Here is a 19,181-nt window from a genome sequence, read left to right as displayed (position 1 = left end):
CTGCAAGGGCTGGGGTGCGCGTGCAAACCACAGGCATGGAGGGGTGGCAAATGGGTCCACAGGAAATGCGTGAGCCGGGAAGAATGAGGACAAGATGAGTGCACTCTGAAGAGCCCAATGCACATGTGAGGGGCACCTTTGCAGGCACTGATCATCTGCAGCACCATCTCGGCTGCCCCCCGGGTGTGCAGTCGTGCTTGCTGATATAGGAGCCGCTGCTTCTCCATCTCTTTCTCCTGGGCAGGGAGGCAGACCCATGGGGGCAAGTCCAGGCTTTCCAGCCCAGCCTTTCCCCCTCACATTCTCACTTCTGCTCTCCCTGTTCCAGCCACTCCTTCAACCATGAGCTCCTTCCATCCCCTGGGGCTCACACCCTTGATATAGCTCCTATACCTAGCATGGGGCTAGGCATAGGGCAAAATCCACATAAATCAGAGCTGGGCATGCAGCAGTCTTAACCTGGGCCCATGGGCCTCCAGGCCATCTGTGAACTTGGATGATGAAAAGTTACATCTTTATGTTTTTCACCCTTTAACAGAAATGCAGCATTTCCTTCCTTTATGGATAAAACCATAAATCACAGCAATATTAGCAAAACCTGTGGTTTTGTCACCAACAAAAATCACAGATGTGGCTGGGCGCAGTGGCTCACGCCTGTAATCCCAGCACTTTGGGAGGCTGGGGCAGGGAGAGATCACGAGGTCAGGAGGTCAAGACCATCCTGGCTAACAGGGTGAAACCCCGCCTCTCCTAAAAATACAAAAAATTAGCCGGGCGTGGTGGCGGGCGCCTTTAGTCCCAGCTACTTGGGAAGCTGAGGCAGGAGAATCGCTTGAACCAGGGAGGCGGAGCTTGCAGTGAGCAGAGATCACGCCACTGCACTCCAGCCTGGGCGACAGAGCGAGACTCTGTCTCAAAAAAAAAAAAAAATCACAGATGTTTCTATACCACATTATTATTAATGTATATTCCATATCACATTATTACTGCAGAATTAGAACCATTTCCTTTTTTTTGAGGCGGAGTCTCGCTCTGTCACCCGGACTGGAGTGCAGTGGCCGGATCTCAGCTCACTGCAAGCTCCGCCTCCCGGGTTTACGCCATTCTCCTGCCTCAGCCACCCGAGGAGCTGGGACTACAGGCGCCCGCCACCTCGCCCGGCTAGTTTTTGTATTTTTTTTAGTAGAGACGGGGTTTCACTGTATTAGCCAGGATGGTCTCGATCTCCTGACCTCGTGATCCGCCCGTCTCGGCCTTCCAAAGTGCTGGGATTACAGGCTTGAGCCACCGCGCCCGGCTAGAACCATTTCCTAATCAAATTCTGCTCTTCTGGTCCAGGAAGAGAGACTCACAATGGCTCAAAGATGTCTTTAAATATCACTTATGTTCATCACTACTTCTCAATTATAGAGGCTGCTGGATCCATTGCTAGATCTTTTTTTTTTTTTTGAGATGGAGTCTCACTCTGTCACCCAGGCTGGGGTGTAATGGCGTGATCTCAGCTCACTGCAACCTCCACCTCGTGGATTCAAGCTATTCTCCTGCCTCAGCCTCCTGAGTAGCTGGGATTACAGGCACGTGCCACCACGTCCAGCTAATTTTTGTATTTTTAGTAGAGATGGGGTTTCACTATGTTGGCCAGGCTGCTCTTGAACTCCTGGCCTCAGGTGATCCATCCGCCTTGGCCTCCCAAAGTGCTGGGATTACAGGTGTGAGCCACCGCGCCCCACCTTAGATCTTATTTGATAGGTTAACAATGTGCAAGTACTACTGGATCACAAATTCATTTTTAAAATATTTTGATAGCTATTCAATACTTGTTTCCTCTGCTATGAATTCATTTTATACATTTAAAAATATGATCCTGAGAAAGTCTTCACCAGGTGCCAGAAGGGACTCTGGCACAGAAACAGTTAAGAAAACTATGAAGTAAATGCTTGCTGACTGTCTCAATGAATGAATGGATCAGTGAATTGCACATTTCCTAGCTCTTTCTTGCTGCCTGGCCTTGGCATATACTATTCTCCCTATGTGGAACATTTTTCTCTTTTTCTTCAACTGGCCGGCTCCTTTTATCCTTCTGCTCAGAAGTCCCCTCCTCCGAGAAGCCCTCCCTGATACATTTTCCTGCAGGCTGGGTCAGGCACCTTACTTGGGCTGCTGTATCCCCACAAGGTTCTCCCATCATCATCTCAGCCCTGACCCCTCTGCCTGAGCTTCCCCTATGACCACGGTGCATACCCTGTGGTGTTAGTTTGGCTGGTGTTATCTGCCTCCCCAGTGGGACTGACTTGGTCACTGCTGTGTCCCCAGAGCTTTGCTGAATGAATGGGAGATGACTGCAGTCAGGGTCCCCCATCCCTTCCCTCCAGGACCTCCTGAACCCACCTACCTCAAAGGAGACCTCAACCTCCTCTTCACTTTCGCAGTTCTCCCCTCCCTCCTCCAGGTGGCAGCTCTGGGGAGGGGGCATCAGTTAAGGGATGAACAAAGCAGACCCCTCCATCACGCCCCAGCCCTTTTTGTGGACAAGCACTGCAGGTGGGGAGAGGGAAACCTGCCCCAGATGAGGTGGGTGGGGCCTCACCTTTGCCATGATATCAGCATAGGCCATGTACAGGTAATCCTCGTCCAGTTTGCTGGGGAAGTAAGCAGGGGAGTGGTCAGGACCTGGTGGAGAGGACCCCCATCTCATAAGAGCTTCTGGGCTGGGCACGGTGGCTCATGACTGTAATCCCAACACTCTGGGAGGCTGGGGCGGGCAGATCACTGGAGGTCAGGAGTTTGAAATGAACCTAGCCAACATGGTGAAACCCCATCTCTACTAAAAGTACAAAAAAATTAGCTGGGCATGATGGTGTTTGCCTATAATCCCAACTACTCCGGAGGCTCAGGCAGGAGAATTGCTGGAACCCAGGAGGCAGACGTTGCAGTGAGCTGACATTGCGCCACTGCACTCCAGTCTGGGTAACAACACTCCATCTCAAAAAAAAGAAAAAAAAAAAAAAAGCGCTTCTGGTTTCCTTTGGAGGGCCAACCCTCCCCATACTCAGGCTGTGTGGCTCAGGTGGCTGGAGTGGCCATTGCCAGGGTGGCTTATGACAGATGCATGGCCGATGAGGACTTTTATCTGTGTGGCCATGATGACAGGTAAGAAATGGTCACGCTGGCCGGGCGCGGTGGCTCAAGCCTGTAATCCCAGCACTTTGGGAGGCCGAGATGGGTGGATCACGAGGTCAGGAGATCGAGACCATCCTGGCTAACACGGTGAAACCCCTTCTCTACTAAAAAATACAAAAAAAAAAACTAGCCGGGCGAGGTGGCGGGCGCCTGTAGTCCCAGCTACTCAGGAGGCTGAGGCAGGAGAATGGCGTGAACCCGGGAGGCAGAGCTTGCAGTGAGCTGAGATCCGGCCACTGCACTCCAGCCTGGGCGACAGAGCTAGACTCCGTCTCAAAAAAAAAAAAAAAAAAAGAAATGGTCATGTTGTCCATGCTGTCCAGTAAAATCCATTCTGGGAGTTGTTGTTTTGTTTGTTTATTTTGTTTTTGAGGCAGGGTCTTGCTCTGTTGGCCAGGCTGGAGTGCAGTGGTGCAATCAAGGCTTACTGCAGCCTCGACCTCCCAGGCTCAAGTGATCCTCCCACCTCAGCCTGCTGAGCACCTGGGACTATAGGCACATACCACCACACCCGGCTAATTTTTCTATTTTTTTGTAGAGATGGGGTCTTGCTATGTTGCCCAAGCTGGTCTCGAACTCCTGGCCTCCCAAAGTACTGGGATTAAAGGCATGAGCCACCACACCTTGCCCATTCAGTGAGGTTTGCTGGAGCTAATGATGGAGGCACTACCCTTCCACTGGGGATGCTAAAGTGGAATGATGGAAGGCTGGAGCTCCCAGGGCCCTCTTGCCACCTGTCAGTCCAATAACAAGTATGGCCAATCCCTTTCTGCTTCGGTCTCCTGTACAATGGCCAACACCTGCTGACTGTTTACACGAACACCATGTCAGTGCCTGTTCTAGGTGCCTTGCATATATTAACAAACTGACCCTCACAGTCATTCAGTTGGGTGGGTATGTTACTAGCCCTATTTTATAGGTGGGGGAACTAAGATACAAAGACGCTTCTTGGCTAGGGTCACACAGCTTGCACTGGAACTCAACTTGGATGGCCAAACTCCAGAGACATTGCTCTCCCACAGGATGCAAAATGGGACACTCAAATTCTTCATCACCTTGCAGCCCGAAATGGCCTCATGTCAGAATTTCTGGCCAATGAGATCTGTGTGCAAGCCCACCAGAGAGAGAAAGAGACCAGTGATCTCTTGGATAAAGAGACCAAAGAAGGCTCACGCCTGTAACCCCAACACTTTGGGAGGCTGAGTGGGGAGGATTGCTTGAGCTCAGGAGTTTGAGACCAGCCTGGGCAACATAGTGAGACCATCATCTCTACCAAAAAAAAAAATAGCCAGGCATGGAGGCACATGCCTGTAGTCCCAGCTACTCAGCAGGCTGAGGCAGGAGGATCTCTTGAGCCTGGGGTGATGTGGAGTGGGGGGTCTGAGCTGCAGTGAGCTATGATATGACACTGCATTCCAGCCTGGGCAAGAGAGCAAGACTGTCTCAAAAAATAAAAAATAGGCCAGGTGCAGTGGCTCACGCCTGTAGTCCCAGCACTTTGGGAGGCCGAGGCGGGAGGATCACTTGAGGTCAGGAGTTTGAGACAAGCATGGCCAACATGGTGGGAACCCGTCTCTACTAAAAATACAAAAATTGGCCGGGCGCGGTGGCTCAAGCCTGTAATCCCAGCACTTTGGGAGGCCGAGACGGGCGGATCACGAGGTCAGGAGATCGAGACCATCCTGGCTAACACGGTGAAACCCCGTCTCTACTAAAAATACAAAAACTAGCCGGGCGAGGTGGCGGGCGCCTGTAGTCCCAGCTACTCGGGAGGCTGAGGCAGGAGAATGGCGTAAACCGGGAGGCGGAGCTTGCAGTGAGCTGAGATCCGGCCACTGCACTCCAGTCCGGGCGACAGAGCGAGACTCCGCCTCAAAAAAAAAAAAAAAAAAAAAAAAAATACAAAAATTAGCTGGGTGTGGCAGTGGGCGCCTGTAATCCCACTTGCTTGAACCTGGGAGGCGGAGGTTGCAGTGAGCTGAGATTGTGCCACTGCACTCCAGGCTGGGTGACAAGAGTGAGACTCTATCTCAATAAATAAATAAATAAAACAAAATGAAAAATAAATCCCTGTGCCTTCATGCCTTTATCCACACAAAGGAGCTGCAATAATCCGTCTCACAGTGTGGCGGTTAAGTGAGAGGATATAGATGTCACCGCTTAGCTTGGTGCCTGACACATAATAAGCATTTGATGAATGGCTGCCTGCTATTGTCAGCAATAGCGGCAGCAGCTGCACCATCTGCATCATAATTATTTATTAGTAAGCCTGTCATTAGCCCACATGAAGCCTTTGAGGGAATTAGAGAAAACTCCCCCACTACTTCTGTCTGTTGGAAATTTGTCCCACATATGGATTTTTTTCATAATATACTGATTTTATTTGAGCAAGACACTTTCTTCTAGAAAAGCCTAGTTAATCTACATTGTCTGTGATGTGAACCCCTCAGAGATGCCCTTGTGAACTGTTCAGCTATGCAACGGTGTATGGTGGCTGTGCCTGTCCTAACAAAGTGACATTTATGTTTCTTTTCTTTTCTTTTTGAGACAGAGTCTCACTCTGTTGCCCATACCACTCTGTGCAGTGGTATGATCTTGGCTCACTGCAACCTCAGCCTCCTGGGATCAAGCGATTCTCCTGCCTCAGCCTCCTGAGTGGATGGGATTACAAGTGCCCACCACCAAGCCTGGCTATTTATTGTATTTTTGTAGAAACGGGGTTTCTCCATGTTGGCCGGGCTGGTCTTGAACTCCTGGGCTCAAGTGATCGCCTGCCTCGGCCTCCCAGAGTGCTGGGACTATAGGCGTGAGCCACTGTGCCTGGCTGGCAAAGTGACATTTAAAGATCTGTCTGTCCTGGGCCTCTCCAGGACGTGGAGGACCTCTCCTGAGGCACAGGGAGGCTGCTGGGCTGGAGTTGGGGGTAGCCAGGTGACCCTCTTTCCCAGGACCTTGGGGGTGTTTCTGGGGCCCTAGGAAGAGTCCTCACCTCTTTTCCGTCAGGGCAGTGCGGCTGAAGTGCAGGACCAACTGGTGCAGGGGGTCTGGCTTCTTTTCTTCCACCTCTTCCTCCTCCTCCTCCTGCTCCCAGCTTTCTGGGGGGAGAGCAGAGGCTTGGGGAGACTGTTTCTTTTTTTTTTTTTTTTTTTGAGACGGAGTCTAGCTCTGTCGCCCAGGCTGGAGTGCAGTGGCCGGATCTCAGCTCACTGCAAGCTCCGCCTCCTGGGTTTACGCCATTCTCCTGCCTCAGCCTCCCGAGTAGCTGGGACTACAGGCACCCGCGACCCTCGCCTGGCTAGTTTTTTGTATTTTTTAGTAGAGACGGGGTTTCACCGTGTTAGCCAGGATGGTCTCGATCTCCTGACCTTGTGATCCACCCGTCTCCTCCTCCCAAAGTGCTGGGATTACAGGCTTGAGCCACCGCGCCCGGCCCGGGGAGAGTGTTTCTAGAGTCCCCTTCTATCACCTCCCCCAAGTCCCTGTTGGTCTGGATTTTTTTTCTCTTTTCCCACATTCTGCGCCCTACTTTGGTACTACTCAAGCCAGGAGCTGGCATTTCTATACCCCTTGATGTGGAGCGTGACCCCTGGAGGTGTACCAAGGGTGGCCTCCACCCCTAGCCCTATCCAGCTCGCCCCCCACTCCCCCAGGCGGGCCCCAGCTCACTGAAAGGTCATCTATCATGCGGTCCTCAAAACTGTGGTCTTCAGTCAGGATCCATGCAGCCTTGTAGCTCTCCAGGAACATGTTACATGCCCGGTGCCTGCAGGGGAGAGGTGTGACGTCACTGGGACGGGCCCTCCTCCATGCCTCCCGACCTCCCATGCGCCTGTAGCCCCCAACCACCCACAAGGCGCCATCACATTGGCCCTCCAGTTTCCAGACTCTCCAGCCACCCTTTCTCCGCGGCCCTTCACGCCCCCTTTGTCCCTGGGGGGCCTTACGTGGGCAGGTTGTACAGGGGCGTCATACGGAAACAGGCCACAACTGCCCGCCGGCGCTGCTTGGACAAAAGCTTGTGCCACACAGCCTTCTTAGACTTGTAAGGGTGCTCGGTCTGGGGAAGGGATAGCGGGACAGTCACATCCCCAGATCCTGCCCCTCTCACTCCAAGCCTTGGATGAAACTGCCCAGCTGTGCCCAAGTCCATATTCAGGTACGACACACACGGCAGAAGGAAAACCTTGTCTCCACCAACAGAGTCAGGGTTCTGACTCCGCCTCCAGACCTAAGTTTCCATCCTAGGCCTGGTCCCACAGAGCCAGGACCACGACCCAGACCACGACCAATTCTACGACCCACCCAAGGCCCTGCCCACGAACTCAACGCTTCTCCTCTAGGCCCCACCCCTAGATCTAAAATTCTGCCCCTTCCCCGTCCCGCCCCCAGATGCAAGATGAAGCAGCAGACCCCTCCCCCTGATCCATTCTAAGGCTCACCTTAAACTCCAGGATCCACCTCCTGCCCCGCCCCAAAACTTAATAGTCCTCTCCAGACCCCACCCACATTCTTCAAGCCCCTCCCCCCGCCAGGCTCCGCCCAGAAACCCAGCAGAAAGACCCCCTCTGGCCCCACCCACCTGGTCCAGGTGGTAGAGCACGGCTGACACTTCCTGGACTCTGCGCACGATTTTCTCGGGGTCGTCAGCGTCCTCCTCACGACCCGGGACGCCCCGGTACAGGGCCATCTGCCAGCGCAGAGACGGGGAGCCTTCGACCTGAGAGGAGGAAGGAGGGGTCACTGGCGTGAGGGACCCTCCCCAGAGAGTCGGCCGGATGTTCTCTTTCCGTTTTGGGAGCACTCAATGGGTGAGTGCATGTTGAGGCCTTTCTTCTTCATCATTTTGTTTTGAGACGGAGCCTCGCCCCATCACCCAGGCTGGAGGGCAGTGGTGCGATCTCGGCTCACTGCAACCTCTGCCTCCTGGGGCTCCAGCTATTCTCCTGCCTCAGCCTCCCCAGCAGCCAGGACTACAGGCACCCACCATCACACCCGTCTAATGTTGTACTTTTAGTAGAGAGACAGGGTTTCGTGTTGGCCAGGCTGCTCTCGAACTCCTAATCTCAGGTGATCTGCCCGCCTTGACCTTCCAAAGTGTTGGGATTACAGGCGTGAGCCATTATGCTGGGCCAAATTGTTGTATTTTTAGTAGAAACATGGTTTCGCCACGTTGGCCAGGCTGGTCTCAAACTCCTGACCTTTGAGGTCTTTCTTCGATGCCTGGTCTTTGGTAAATGTTCAAACCTTTGCTAATATTGTGGTTATTATTCTGACTTGCTTCTTTTGCTTGCAGAGAAAGGAGGCATACCTTTCCCTGAAGGTGAAGGTTGTTGTTCAGAAATTCCCGGACCTCCTCATCTGTGTCTTTCTGGGGAGACAGGGCCAGGCTGGGTCACTCTGGAGGTCCCAGCCTCCTTCCTGATCCACAGCCCTTTCCTTCCAGGCCCAGTACCCCAGGAACTGAAGGGGTTTTTCTTGGGGCGGGGGGTCTGAGAGAAACAAAAGGATGCAGAGGTAGACAGGGATCGGAAGGGGTCCTAGAGGGGCCAGAGGGTCAGAGTCACCTTGAAGATACAGTAAGGATTCGAGGGGCCTCGTGGGGGTTTGGAAAGAGGCAGAGGGTGACAAGAGAATTTCATCAAAGGTCAAATATGGCCAAAGAGGGATGGTTGGGGGTCAGAGTGGGGCAGGGAGTCTTTGAAGATCAGAAGGGGTCAGCAGAGGTCATGGGGGATCAGATAGGTAACTGAGTCATTGGTTACACAGGGGCCCAAGGGGGCATCAGCAGGGTGGGGGTTCACTGGGGTTCCAGGACGGGGAGCCCTCAAGGACCAAGGTGAGGGGTCCATGGGACCCTGGAGGGCTCTCTGGGGTCCTGGCAGGACTCAGCAGTCCTGGGAGCTGCTTGAGGTCCTGAGGGAAGTGATGTCCTGGTGGTAGCAGGGTAGCAACTGGGTGGTCTTTAGGGGCTGGGGGTGAGTAGGTTGTCAGGGTGTTGGTGTGGTCCTGGGGGTAGGGCTATAGGGGTCTGGGGGCAGAATCCTGGGAGGGTTCTTTAGGGCCCCCGAAGCTGGAAAGGATCGGAGAGGAGGGAGATTGTCCTTGTTGTCCCATACAAGGGGTAAGTGGGGTCCCGGGAGGCCGCCTCAACATCCCATCAAGCTTAAGAGGTTCTAGGGCCCAGGTCCTTTGGTCTCCAGGACACCTGAGACCTCTGAAGTTTGGGTGCAGTCCTGGGGATGGGGCTCATGGATCCTGGGGAGTTACTCAGGGTCACAGGGGCTCCCTGAGCCACTGAGAGTACTTGAGGGCTTAATTGGGCATCAACAGGGCCCAGGGGGAGGCATCAGCCGGGTCCTGAAGGAAAGGGATGGTGAGCCGAGGGCTCAGGAAGAACCCGGACGTTCAGTCTTGGCGGGGAGGGAAGGAGGGGTCATGAGGGGCTCAATAGGTCCCAAGGGGCTTGAAGGGGCCTTGGTGGAGGGTTCAGAGGAGTCTCAGGGGGCTCATCTTTTTGGGAGGACTCTCAGGGTCTTAGCAGGTGTGGCATGGTCCAGTGGTGGAGGCAGTGGGGTCCTGCAGTCCTCATGGGCGTCCCAGGGGTCCTAGAGCTTTTCTAGGTTTCAGTGGGGTTTCAGTGAGGGCCCTTAGGTCTGTGGTGCCCTGGCAATATCTTGAGTGGGGTCCTCAGGGCACCCCAGAGGGCCCAGTGAGTCCTCAGGGTCCTGGAAAAGAACTCAGTAGGGTCTGAAGAGAAGGCTCCCAGGGACCCGGGGGGCTCAGTGGGATCCTGGTTGTTCCCTAGGGTCCCAGGGGCTCAGTGGGTGCCAGGCGGCATCCTGGAAGGTTCCAAGGACGGGGCTGGGCAGGCACCAGGGCGTAGCGGGTCTTGGCCAGCGCGATGAGGTCCTGGTCGGTGGGCGCGCACATATTCAGGCCGATGGGCAGCATCTTCTTCAGCGTGGCCACGATCAGCGACGTCTGCACAGAGTACCGGTCCCCGCGACGCTTCTTCTTGCTGCGTTCCTGGTCCGAGCCACCGGACTGTGGGGACACAGGGCTCAGCACCAGCCCAAGCCCCAATCCCAATCCCGCCCCAACCTGTGGCCATCATCCACACCCCAGGCTCCAGTCTGGACAGCAGGCGCTCCCTCCCAAGTAGCTGAGGACACCTCAGTTCCACCCCAGCCTTGCTGACCCTACACTTCAGGCCTGCAGCCGTGACCAGAGACCCTCCAGACCCAAGCCCACAACCCAAATTCCCAATTGCTTGTTTTTTAAACAAATGTATGTTTAGAGATGGTGTCTTGCCATGTTGCCCAGGCTGGACTTGAATTCCTGGGTTCAAGTGATCCTCCTGCCTCAGCCTCCCAAATAACTGGGACTATGGGCACACACCACCGTGCCTGCCTGGCTCCAATTTCTAACCCAGGCCCATCCAGATTTTCCCCAGTTCTGGGCCTATCTCCACTTCTAGCAGTCACCTTCCAGAATCCCCTAGGAACCCCAGTACCACACCCCGTCCACAGCATGCACAGCCCCACACGTCACATCCCAAGACCGAGTTCTCAAGAATGAAACAAGGATGCAGGCCCACAAAGCGTTCAAGAGACAAGAGAAGTTGCAAGAAAAAGACACTGAGAGACTGAGAAAGACAAGGAGACAGGAAGACCAAAGATGCAAGACACATCCAGAAAGACCTGGAAGCAGAGACACGGGGCACAGAGTCCCACAGCCGTGTTCTGGAGCCTTGGGTGCAGACCCGGGGGCAGGGCCACCTCAGTCATGCCAATGAGAAGCCCTGATGACAAGCTTTGGGCGAAGCCACATCCACGCTGGCTGGCAACTTTGAGCGTGACCCCTGTGCCAGGCACTGCTGCAGGCTACACATGCAGCTTCTCCCTGAGTCCTCGCAGAGCCCTGGGGTGGGGGCCACTGGCTGGATACCCTCAGAGGCTCAAAAGGATGACCCTTGGCCAAGGTCACAGAGCTGACTATCAAGACAGGATTCTAACCCCAGTCCATATAGTCCAGAGCCCAAGCCTTAAACCACCACACGGTGAGGGTGCTGCCCCCTCCCCAACCATGTGCCGCGTGCCTCTCCCACCCCCATTACCCTCGACCTCAGCCCAAGATGCTTTGGTAAAAGCTGAGAGTTGCTCTTTTTTTCTTTTTTTTTTTTTTCCAGAACAAAAATCCAAAAAAAAAAAAAAGGAAGAAAAGAAGAGAAGTCAAATTGCCAAAAGCTGAGGGTTGGGATGGGAATGGATGGGGGTGGTGGGGAGGGAAGGGAACGGAAGGAGGATGGGTGGGGGCTGGGAGTGGAGGACAGGGGTGGGGAACAGAAGCAGGGGTTTTCTCGGGGGTGGGGGGGAGTGCAGAGGCTGGGGGAAGAGGGCATTAGCCAAGAGACATGCGGAGGTCCCAGATGTGGGGCTGACCTGTGTATCTCCCGCCTGCTTCACCGGACCGCAGACAGAGACAAGAAGGGTTACCCCAGCCCCGCAGAGAAGCCCAGGCCCAACTCCAACTTGCCAGCACCCCGCCTCCTCTGCCCCACCTGCCATGTATTCTCTAGCTGGGCATTTCCAGGCCTTGGCTTGGGGTAGGGGTCATTTTTGGGACCTGAGGAGGGCAGTTCTGAGAAGGATAGGGAGGAAAGCAGGAGATGGGGTAATGGGGAAAGGAAGAAAGAAATGGAAGAGGGGGAAAATGGGGAGGAGGAGGAGGAGGGTGATGGGAGGGGAGAGAGGCTTGGAAAAGACGAAAATGGACAGGAGGGAGATGGGAGGAGGGAAAAGATACAGGAGGAGGAAGGAGCTGGGGAACAAGGGAGAGAAGGTAACAGGGGCTGCTCTGAGGGCTGCAGGGAATGAGCCCAGGACAGGCTGGCTGGGTGAGGACAGGCCAGGTAGGAAACCCTAGAGGGTGCTCCCACCCTCTCTGCCAAGTGCTGCTCCCAGAACCAAGCCCCTACCTTAGCCATTTTGCTCTTGTTGTCCGCAGTCAGGAAGGACATGTTGTTGATCTCGTTCTGGACCACAAAGTTCTGCTCCTCGCGCTTGAAGTTCTGGTGGGGGAAGCAGTGTTGGAGACCGGAGAGGTGAAGGTAGGTGCCTGTGGGTCCTCTGGTTGTGGGGAGGGCGGCTGGGGTGGGCACTCACATGGGACTTGGACCAGTAGATGAAGATCTCACCCACCATCCTGAACAGCTCCTCTGCGCTGGGATTTGGCTCCGTCAGCCACTGCGCCCTGAGGTCAGCAGAGGGGAGGTGAGGGAGGGGGTGGAGATCCCAGGGAAGGGGGCTGCCCAGAGAGAGATCTTGGAGGAGGAGATGGGGACCAGGAGACATCCAGTCAGAGGGATGGGGTTTCTAGGGTCTCTGGCCATTCAGGTGAACATTTAATTCTTTTTTCTCTCTCTCAGCCTCCTGAGTAAGTGGGACTACAGGTGCCCAACACCATGCCCCGCTAATTTTTGGATTTTTAGTAGAGACAGGGTTTCACCATGTTGGCCAGGCTGGTCTCGAACTCCTGACCTTAGGTGATCCACCCCCCTCTCCCGGTCTCCCAAAGTACTGGGATTACAGGCGTGAGCCACCGTGCCCAGCCGAACATTTAAAATTTTTTAATGATCCATTCTCTCTTTCTCTCTCTGAGACAGGGTCTTGATCTGTCAGGCTGGAGTACAGTGATGCCATCTCCGCTCACTGCAACCTCGACCTCCCAGGCTTAAGCGATCCTCCCATTTCAGCCTCCTTGAGTAGCTGAAACTACAGGTGCACGTCACCATGCCCATGCCTGGCTAATTTTTTATTTTCTTTTTTGTAGCAAGAAGGTCTCCCTAGGTTGCCCAAGCTGGTCTTGAACTCCTGGGCTCAAGAGATCCTCTTTTCCTGGCCTCTCAAAGTGCTGGGATTACAAGTGTGGGCCACCTTGCCTGGCCTGACTGTTCCTTTTTAAAAAACTTTCTCTTTGTCTAAACTTTTCATTGAAATACATAAATATAATATGTATACATGCAATACACACACGATACATACATATGTATTATATAACCTACATATTAAGAAGTGTCATCTTGATTAATTATCACAAAGTGAACACACTTGTGTAGCCACCACCAAAGTCAAGAAATAGGACATTTCTGGTCCCTGGAAGTACCATCATGGCCCCTCCCAGCCACTCCCCCTTCCTCCTCCTGAAAAATGATCCTTATTCTAACTTCTAGGCTAAAAACTTTTTAAAAAATTTTTTTTCTTTCTTTTTTGAGACAGAGTCTTTCTCTGTCGCCCAGGCTGGAGCACAGTGTGTGATCTTGGCTCACCGCAACCTCCGCCTCCCAGGTTCAAGCCATTCTCCTGCCTCAGCCTCCCACTCAGGAGCACTTAGATGGGACTACAGGTACGCACCACCACGCCCGGCTAATTTTTGTATTTTTAGTAGAGACGGTTTTGCCATGTTGCCCAGGCTGGTCTCAAACTCCTGAGCTCAGGTGATCCACCTGCTTTGGCCTCCCAAAGTGTTGGGATTACAGGCATGAGCCACCGCACCCAGCCATAAAATTTCTTTTTTTGAGGGACAGGGTCAGAATCTAAGTAGGTTCACATATTTTATTTTATTTACTTGTATTAAAGAAAAAAACCCTTATTGAGACAGGATCTGGCTCTGTTGCCCAGGCTGGAGCACAGCGGTGTGATCACAGTTCACTGCAGCTTTGACCTCCTGGGCTCAAACCATCCTCCCACCTCAGCCTCCCAGTCCCAGCCTGAGGCCAGGACTACAGGTGTGTGGCACCATGCCTGACTAATTTTTGTATGTTTTCTTTTTTTGTAGAGACAGGGTCTAGCCATGTTGTCTAGGCTGGTCTCAAACTCCTGAACTCAAGTGATCCTCCTGGCTCAGTCTCCCAAAGTGCTGGGATTACAGTTGTGAGCCACTGCCCCCGGCCCCAAACTTATTTTTATCTGCTCGTGAACATTAAAGACATGGTATAATTTGTAGTTTATTTCTTGGTTTTCTGGTTTCTTTCATGCCACCTAACATTTGTGAAAGCCAATCACATTGTGTATAGAAACAACTTGTTCACTCCCACTGCCATGGAGTCTTCCGTTGTATGAAGAAACCACAATTTGTTCATATTTACTGAGTTAAAAATGGAACTATATCCAACAGCAGAGAATGTCACATGACCACCAAGACAAAAGGGGTGAATCTATATGTCTTTTTTTTTTTTTTTTTTTGAGATGGAGCCTCGCTCTGTTCCCAGGCTGGAGTGCACTGACACGATCTCAGCTCAGTGCAACCTACGCCTCCCAGGCTCAGGCGTTTCTTCTGCCTCAGCCTCTGGAGTAGCTGGGATTACAAGCCTGCGTCACTATGCCTGGCTAATTTTTGTATTCATAATAGAGACAGGGTTTTGCCATGTTAGTCAGGCTGGTCTCAAACGCCTGACCTCAGGTGATCCACCCACCTCGGCCTCCCAAGGCGATTACAGGCATGAGCCACCACACCCGGCCTGTATGTCTTTCATGGTGTATTGTTATGTTTAAAAAAAAAAAAATTCACAGCCAGGCGTGGTGGCTCACTTCTGTAATCCCAACACTTTGGGAGGCTGAGGTGGGTGGATCGCTTGACCCCAGGAATTTGAGACCAACCTGGGCAACATAGTGAGACCCCATAAAAATACAAAAATTAGCCGAGCATGTTGGTGTGAGCCTATAATCCCAGCTACGCAGGGGCAGAAGCAGAGGATCACTTGAGCCCAGGAATCAAGGTTGCAGTAAGCCATGATCATGCCACACCACTCCAGCCTGGGCAACAGAGCGAGATCCCGTCTCAATACTAATAATAATAATAAAAAGCAATTGGGCCGGGCGCGGTGGCTCAAGCCTGTAATCCCAGCACTTTGGGAGGCCGAGACAGGCGGATCACGAGGTCAGGAGATCGAGATCATCCTGGCTAACACGGTGAAACCCCGTCTCTACTAAAAAAAAATACAAAAAACTAGCCGGGCGATGTGGCAGGAGCCTGTACTCCCAGCTACTCGGGAGGCTGAGGCAGGAGAATGACGTCAACCCGGGAGGCGGAGCTTGCAGTGAGCTGAGATCCGGCCACTGCACTCCAGCCTGGGCAACAGAGTGAGACTCCGTCTCAAAAATAAATAAAAATAAATAAATAAATAAATAAATAAAAAAGCAAACTGTTACTTATAGTGTTGTGCATAGTGACAAAGAAATCGACACAATCTAAGTGTCCAGCATTAGGAGAATGATTAAAAAAAAAAAAATCACATTGGCCAGGTGTATTGGCTCATGGCTGTAATCCCAGCACTTTGGGAGGCTTAGGCAGACAGATCATGAGGTCAAGAGTTCAAGACCAGCCTGGCCAACATGGTGAAAATCTGTCTCTACTAAAAATACAAAACTTAGCCGGGCGTGGTGGCATGCGCCTATAATCCTAGCTACTGGGGAGACTGAGGCAGGAGAATTGCTTGAACCCGGGAGGTGGAGGTTGCAGTGAGCCGGGATTGCACCACTGCACTCCAGCCTGGGCAACGAAGCCAGGCTCTGTCTCAAAACAAACAAGCAAACAAAAACCCCAAAACCAAAACCAAAAAGAAACAAGTGGGCTGGGTGATGTTGGGCCAATGTTCTCAAAGCTAGAAGAAGCCAGGAGGAAGAGTCAGAAGGTTGGTGGAGCCAGAGCATTGGAAGAAGTTTCCAGCCAGTCAGGAGGCAGAGATCAGTTGGGGCTGGAGGATGCGGTAGGTCGGGGCATAGGGCGTGGGGACGGCGGGGCGCCGCTGACCTGTTGTTGTCCACATAGCGGATGAGCAGCGGATACAGGGCGTACAGGTCCCGGCAGAGCACAGAGAACTCATCTCGCACCAGCAGCTCGCCCTCCTGGGCCTCGGCCTTGGCCTCCAGCCGCAGCTGCTCCTCCTCGGACACCACCTTCCCTGCCCTCTTGCGCAGCCGCCCGATGGTGGGGATGAAGTGGGACTGCAGGAGCTCCGGCCGCGCACGGCTCACGATGGGCTGTGCGAACACTGCAGGGGCGCGGTGGGCTCCGATGCCACCTCCGGCCTCTGATACAGGCCCCGACCTCCGTTCCCAGCCCAGCTCCCTAACAGTACCTCCGACCTAGCAGCTGCCATACGACCCCAGCCTGACCCTAACCTCGGACATCGTCCCTGAACACTGATCCCAGCCATAGCTCCTGACCTGAACCTACGACGCAGTCCCTATCCTGTGACCCCAGCCTGGCACAAATCCCTGACTTCTGACCTCCAACAACTGAAGCCTCACCTGTTACTTCACTTTTTTTTTTTTTTTTTTTTTTTTGAGACAGAGTTTCACTCTTGTGGCCCAGGCTGGAGTGCAATGGTGCAAACTCGGCTCACCACAACCTCTACCTCCTGAGTTCAAGCGATTCTCCTGCCTCAGCTCCCCAAGTAGCTGGGATTACAGGCGTCTGCCACCACACCCATCTAACTTGTGTATTTTTGGTAGAGACTGGGTTTCACGGTGTTGGCCAGGCTGGTCTCGAACTCCTGACCTTAGGAGATCCACCCGCCTCAGCCTCCCAAAGTTCTGGGATTACAGGCATGAGCCACTGTGCCTGGCCTGTTACCTCATCCTTAACTAGCATGACCCCTGACCCCAATCTTTAACCTCTGACCTGGCCCATACCCAGACTCTTACCTCACTATGTGATTTCTGGTCACTATGTGACCCCAAGGTCACGAATGGGCTTCTTACCCCAGCCTCTGGCCCCTGACCCTGGCCTCTGATCCCAGCTCCTGATTTCTAGCTTGACCCTGATCTACAACCTGTTTCCTACACAAAACCTTTTTTTTTTTTTTTTTTTTTAATAATAGAGACAAGGTTTCACCACGTTGCCCAGGCTGGTCTTGAACTCCTGGTCTCAAGTGATCCATCCACCTCGGCCTCTCAAAGTGCTGGGATTACAGGCATGAGCCATCGTGCCCGGCCCTTACCTGAAACTTCTGAATCAGGAAACCTAACGCTTTGAGGATCTTTTTTCTTTTCTTTTCTTTTCTTTTTCTCTCTTTCTCTCTCTCTCTTCTTTCTTTTTCTTTCTTTCTCTTTCTTTTTCTTTCTCTCTCTCTTCCTTCCTTCCCTTTTTTTTTCTTTCTTTCTTTTTCTCCTTCCTTCCTTCCTTTTCTCTCTCTTTTCTTTCCTTCCTTTCCTTTCCTTTCCTTTCCTTTCCTTTTGTTTGTTTGTTTTGAGAGAGTATATCACAGCTGACTGCAGCCTCCAACTCCTGGGCTCAAGAGATCCTCCTGCCTCAGCCTCCCAAATAGCTGGGACTATAGGTGTGTGCCACCACACCTGGCTAATTTTAAAAAGTTATTTATTTATTTTTTTTAAAGAAATGGGGTCGTGCTATGTTACCTAGGCTGGTCTCAAATGGCTGGCCTCAACTGATCCTCCCACCTTGGCCTCCTAAAGTGTTGGAGTAACAGTTGTGAGCCACCATGCCCAGTTGACCCCTGGCCTTTTGAGGCTGAAAAAACCTACACTCTGACTCCTCCCAATGACCATGGGTCTCCCTTTCAGACCATCTGGCCAAGGGAGCCCAGGCCGCTGACCCACCCCTCACAGGCCCAGTGCCCCCGACCCACCAGCCAGCCGCTTCATCCAGGAGGCCTCGTCAATGCCCAGGTTGTTGACGATGATTCTCAGGATATTCCCCAGCAGGGAGTTGAGGTGGTCAGAGGTGACAGCTGTGCAGGGTGGGGGGGCGCCGGCGGGCAGGGCAGGAGGGGGTGCCTCAGGCCCGCGCTCCCACCATCGGGGCAGGTAGCTGCATAGCATGGGCAGCGTGATCTCAATGACGTGCGGCATCTCTGTGTAGCGGGCCCCTGACTCGGCCAGTCCCCCGATGTCTGCCATGAGCCGCTCCAGCACCGGGATGTCAGGACACATCTCCTCCACACTGTTGGGGAGCCCCAGGACTGGGGTACAGGGAGGGGGGCAGGGAATGTCAACCGATCACCCCCAGACCTCAGTGCTCTGGCCTTCCCCGCAATACCTCAGACACCACTGAATTGCCACCCCACTAAACCAGTCTCCCAAACCCTATTCCTCTCATCTCACTCTCCAACCCAACTATTTCATTGAAATACACCCCCACAATACATCAGACACCATTGAATTGCCACCCCCCTAAACCAGTCTCCCAAACCCTATTCCTCCCATCTCACCCTCCAGCCCAACTACCTCTCCCAGCCCTCACACTGAAACTCAGTGGCCCTGCAAACACTTCATACTCCCGAGCCTGTCTGCTGCCTAACATCTCACCCCTAGAAACCTTCCCTCCTAAAATCTCCCACATCTCAAGCCCATTCCCCTCATCCCTACAGTGTGGCATACTCCAAAAGAGACCTTTTCCAACCCCACCCCATTCCCCGGTGTCGTCCGTCTCTGAATCCCACACCCGGTTCACTCCCTTGAAACAGACAACCTGCCATTTGCTCACTCGCTGACTCTGGGCCAGGTGCCATTCTGGGAGCACAGCTGACCAGGAAGACAAGCTTCCTGCCCTGGAGCGTATATTCCCCCCAGGTCCACGCCTCATTCTAGCCTCTGGACCCAGAACTCAGGGGACTTTTGTCTATTTTATCTGTTCACTGCTGAACCTCAGCTGACTAGGACAGTGCCTCATACATAGTAACTGCTCAATACATATTTGCTGAATGAAGGAATGAACCCATGCCTTCCTTCAATCCTCTCACGCTCAAATACCCCTCACCCTACGTCTCCAAGCTTGACGATGCCCTCAAATGTCACCATCACTAAAATAAATTCCACAGCTCCAAATTCCATGGATGGGGTTTTGCTATGTTGCCCAGGTTGGTCTTGAACTCCTGAACTCAAGCAATCCTCCTACCTTGGCCTTCCAAAGTGCTGGGATTACAGGCATGACCCACTGCGCCTGGCCACCAAGTGCTATTTTTCTTAAACTTTATCAAT

General features: G+C 53.1%; 1 protein-coding gene across 1 annotated transcript in view; it reads right to left on the bottom strand.

Moving 5' to 3' along the window:
- Positions 1-19,181, bottom strand: part of RYR1 (ryanodine receptor 1) — a 158,709-nt gene that overhangs the window by 54,334 nt on the left and 85,194 nt on the right. Inside the window, exons 66-78 of the mRNA XM_033226095.1 lie at positions 17,831-18,163; positions 15,991-16,231; positions 12,345-12,432; positions 12,158-12,250; positions 10,054-10,224; positions 8,489-8,548; positions 7,760-7,897; positions 7,125-7,237; positions 6,843-6,943; positions 6,170-6,275; positions 2,588-2,639; positions 2,393-2,458; positions 137-236 (exon numbers count right to left, since the gene is read on the bottom strand). Coding sequence (XP_033081986.1) covers positions 137-236; positions 2,393-2,458; positions 2,588-2,639; positions 6,170-6,275; positions 6,843-6,943; positions 7,125-7,237; positions 7,760-7,897; positions 8,489-8,548; positions 10,054-10,224; positions 12,158-12,250; positions 12,345-12,432; positions 15,991-16,231; positions 17,831-18,163 — 1,662 coding nt within the window. The remainder of the gene's footprint in view (positions 1-136; positions 237-2,392; positions 2,459-2,587; positions 2,640-6,169; positions 6,276-6,842; positions 6,944-7,124; positions 7,238-7,759; positions 7,898-8,488; positions 8,549-10,053; positions 10,225-12,157; positions 12,251-12,344; positions 12,433-15,990; positions 16,232-17,830; positions 18,164-19,181) is intronic.

Source organism: Trachypithecus francoisi, unplaced genomic scaffold (assembly GCF_009764315.1).
Source record: "Trachypithecus francoisi isolate TF-2019V2 unplaced genomic scaffold, Tfra_2.0 Lachesis_group12, whole genome shotgun sequence".
NCBI classification, from domain to species: Eukaryota; Metazoa; Chordata; class Mammalia; order Primates; family Cercopithecidae; genus Trachypithecus; species Trachypithecus francoisi.
Note: the sequence above shows the minus strand (reverse complement) of the source record. Positions and strands in the feature narration are given on the sequence as shown.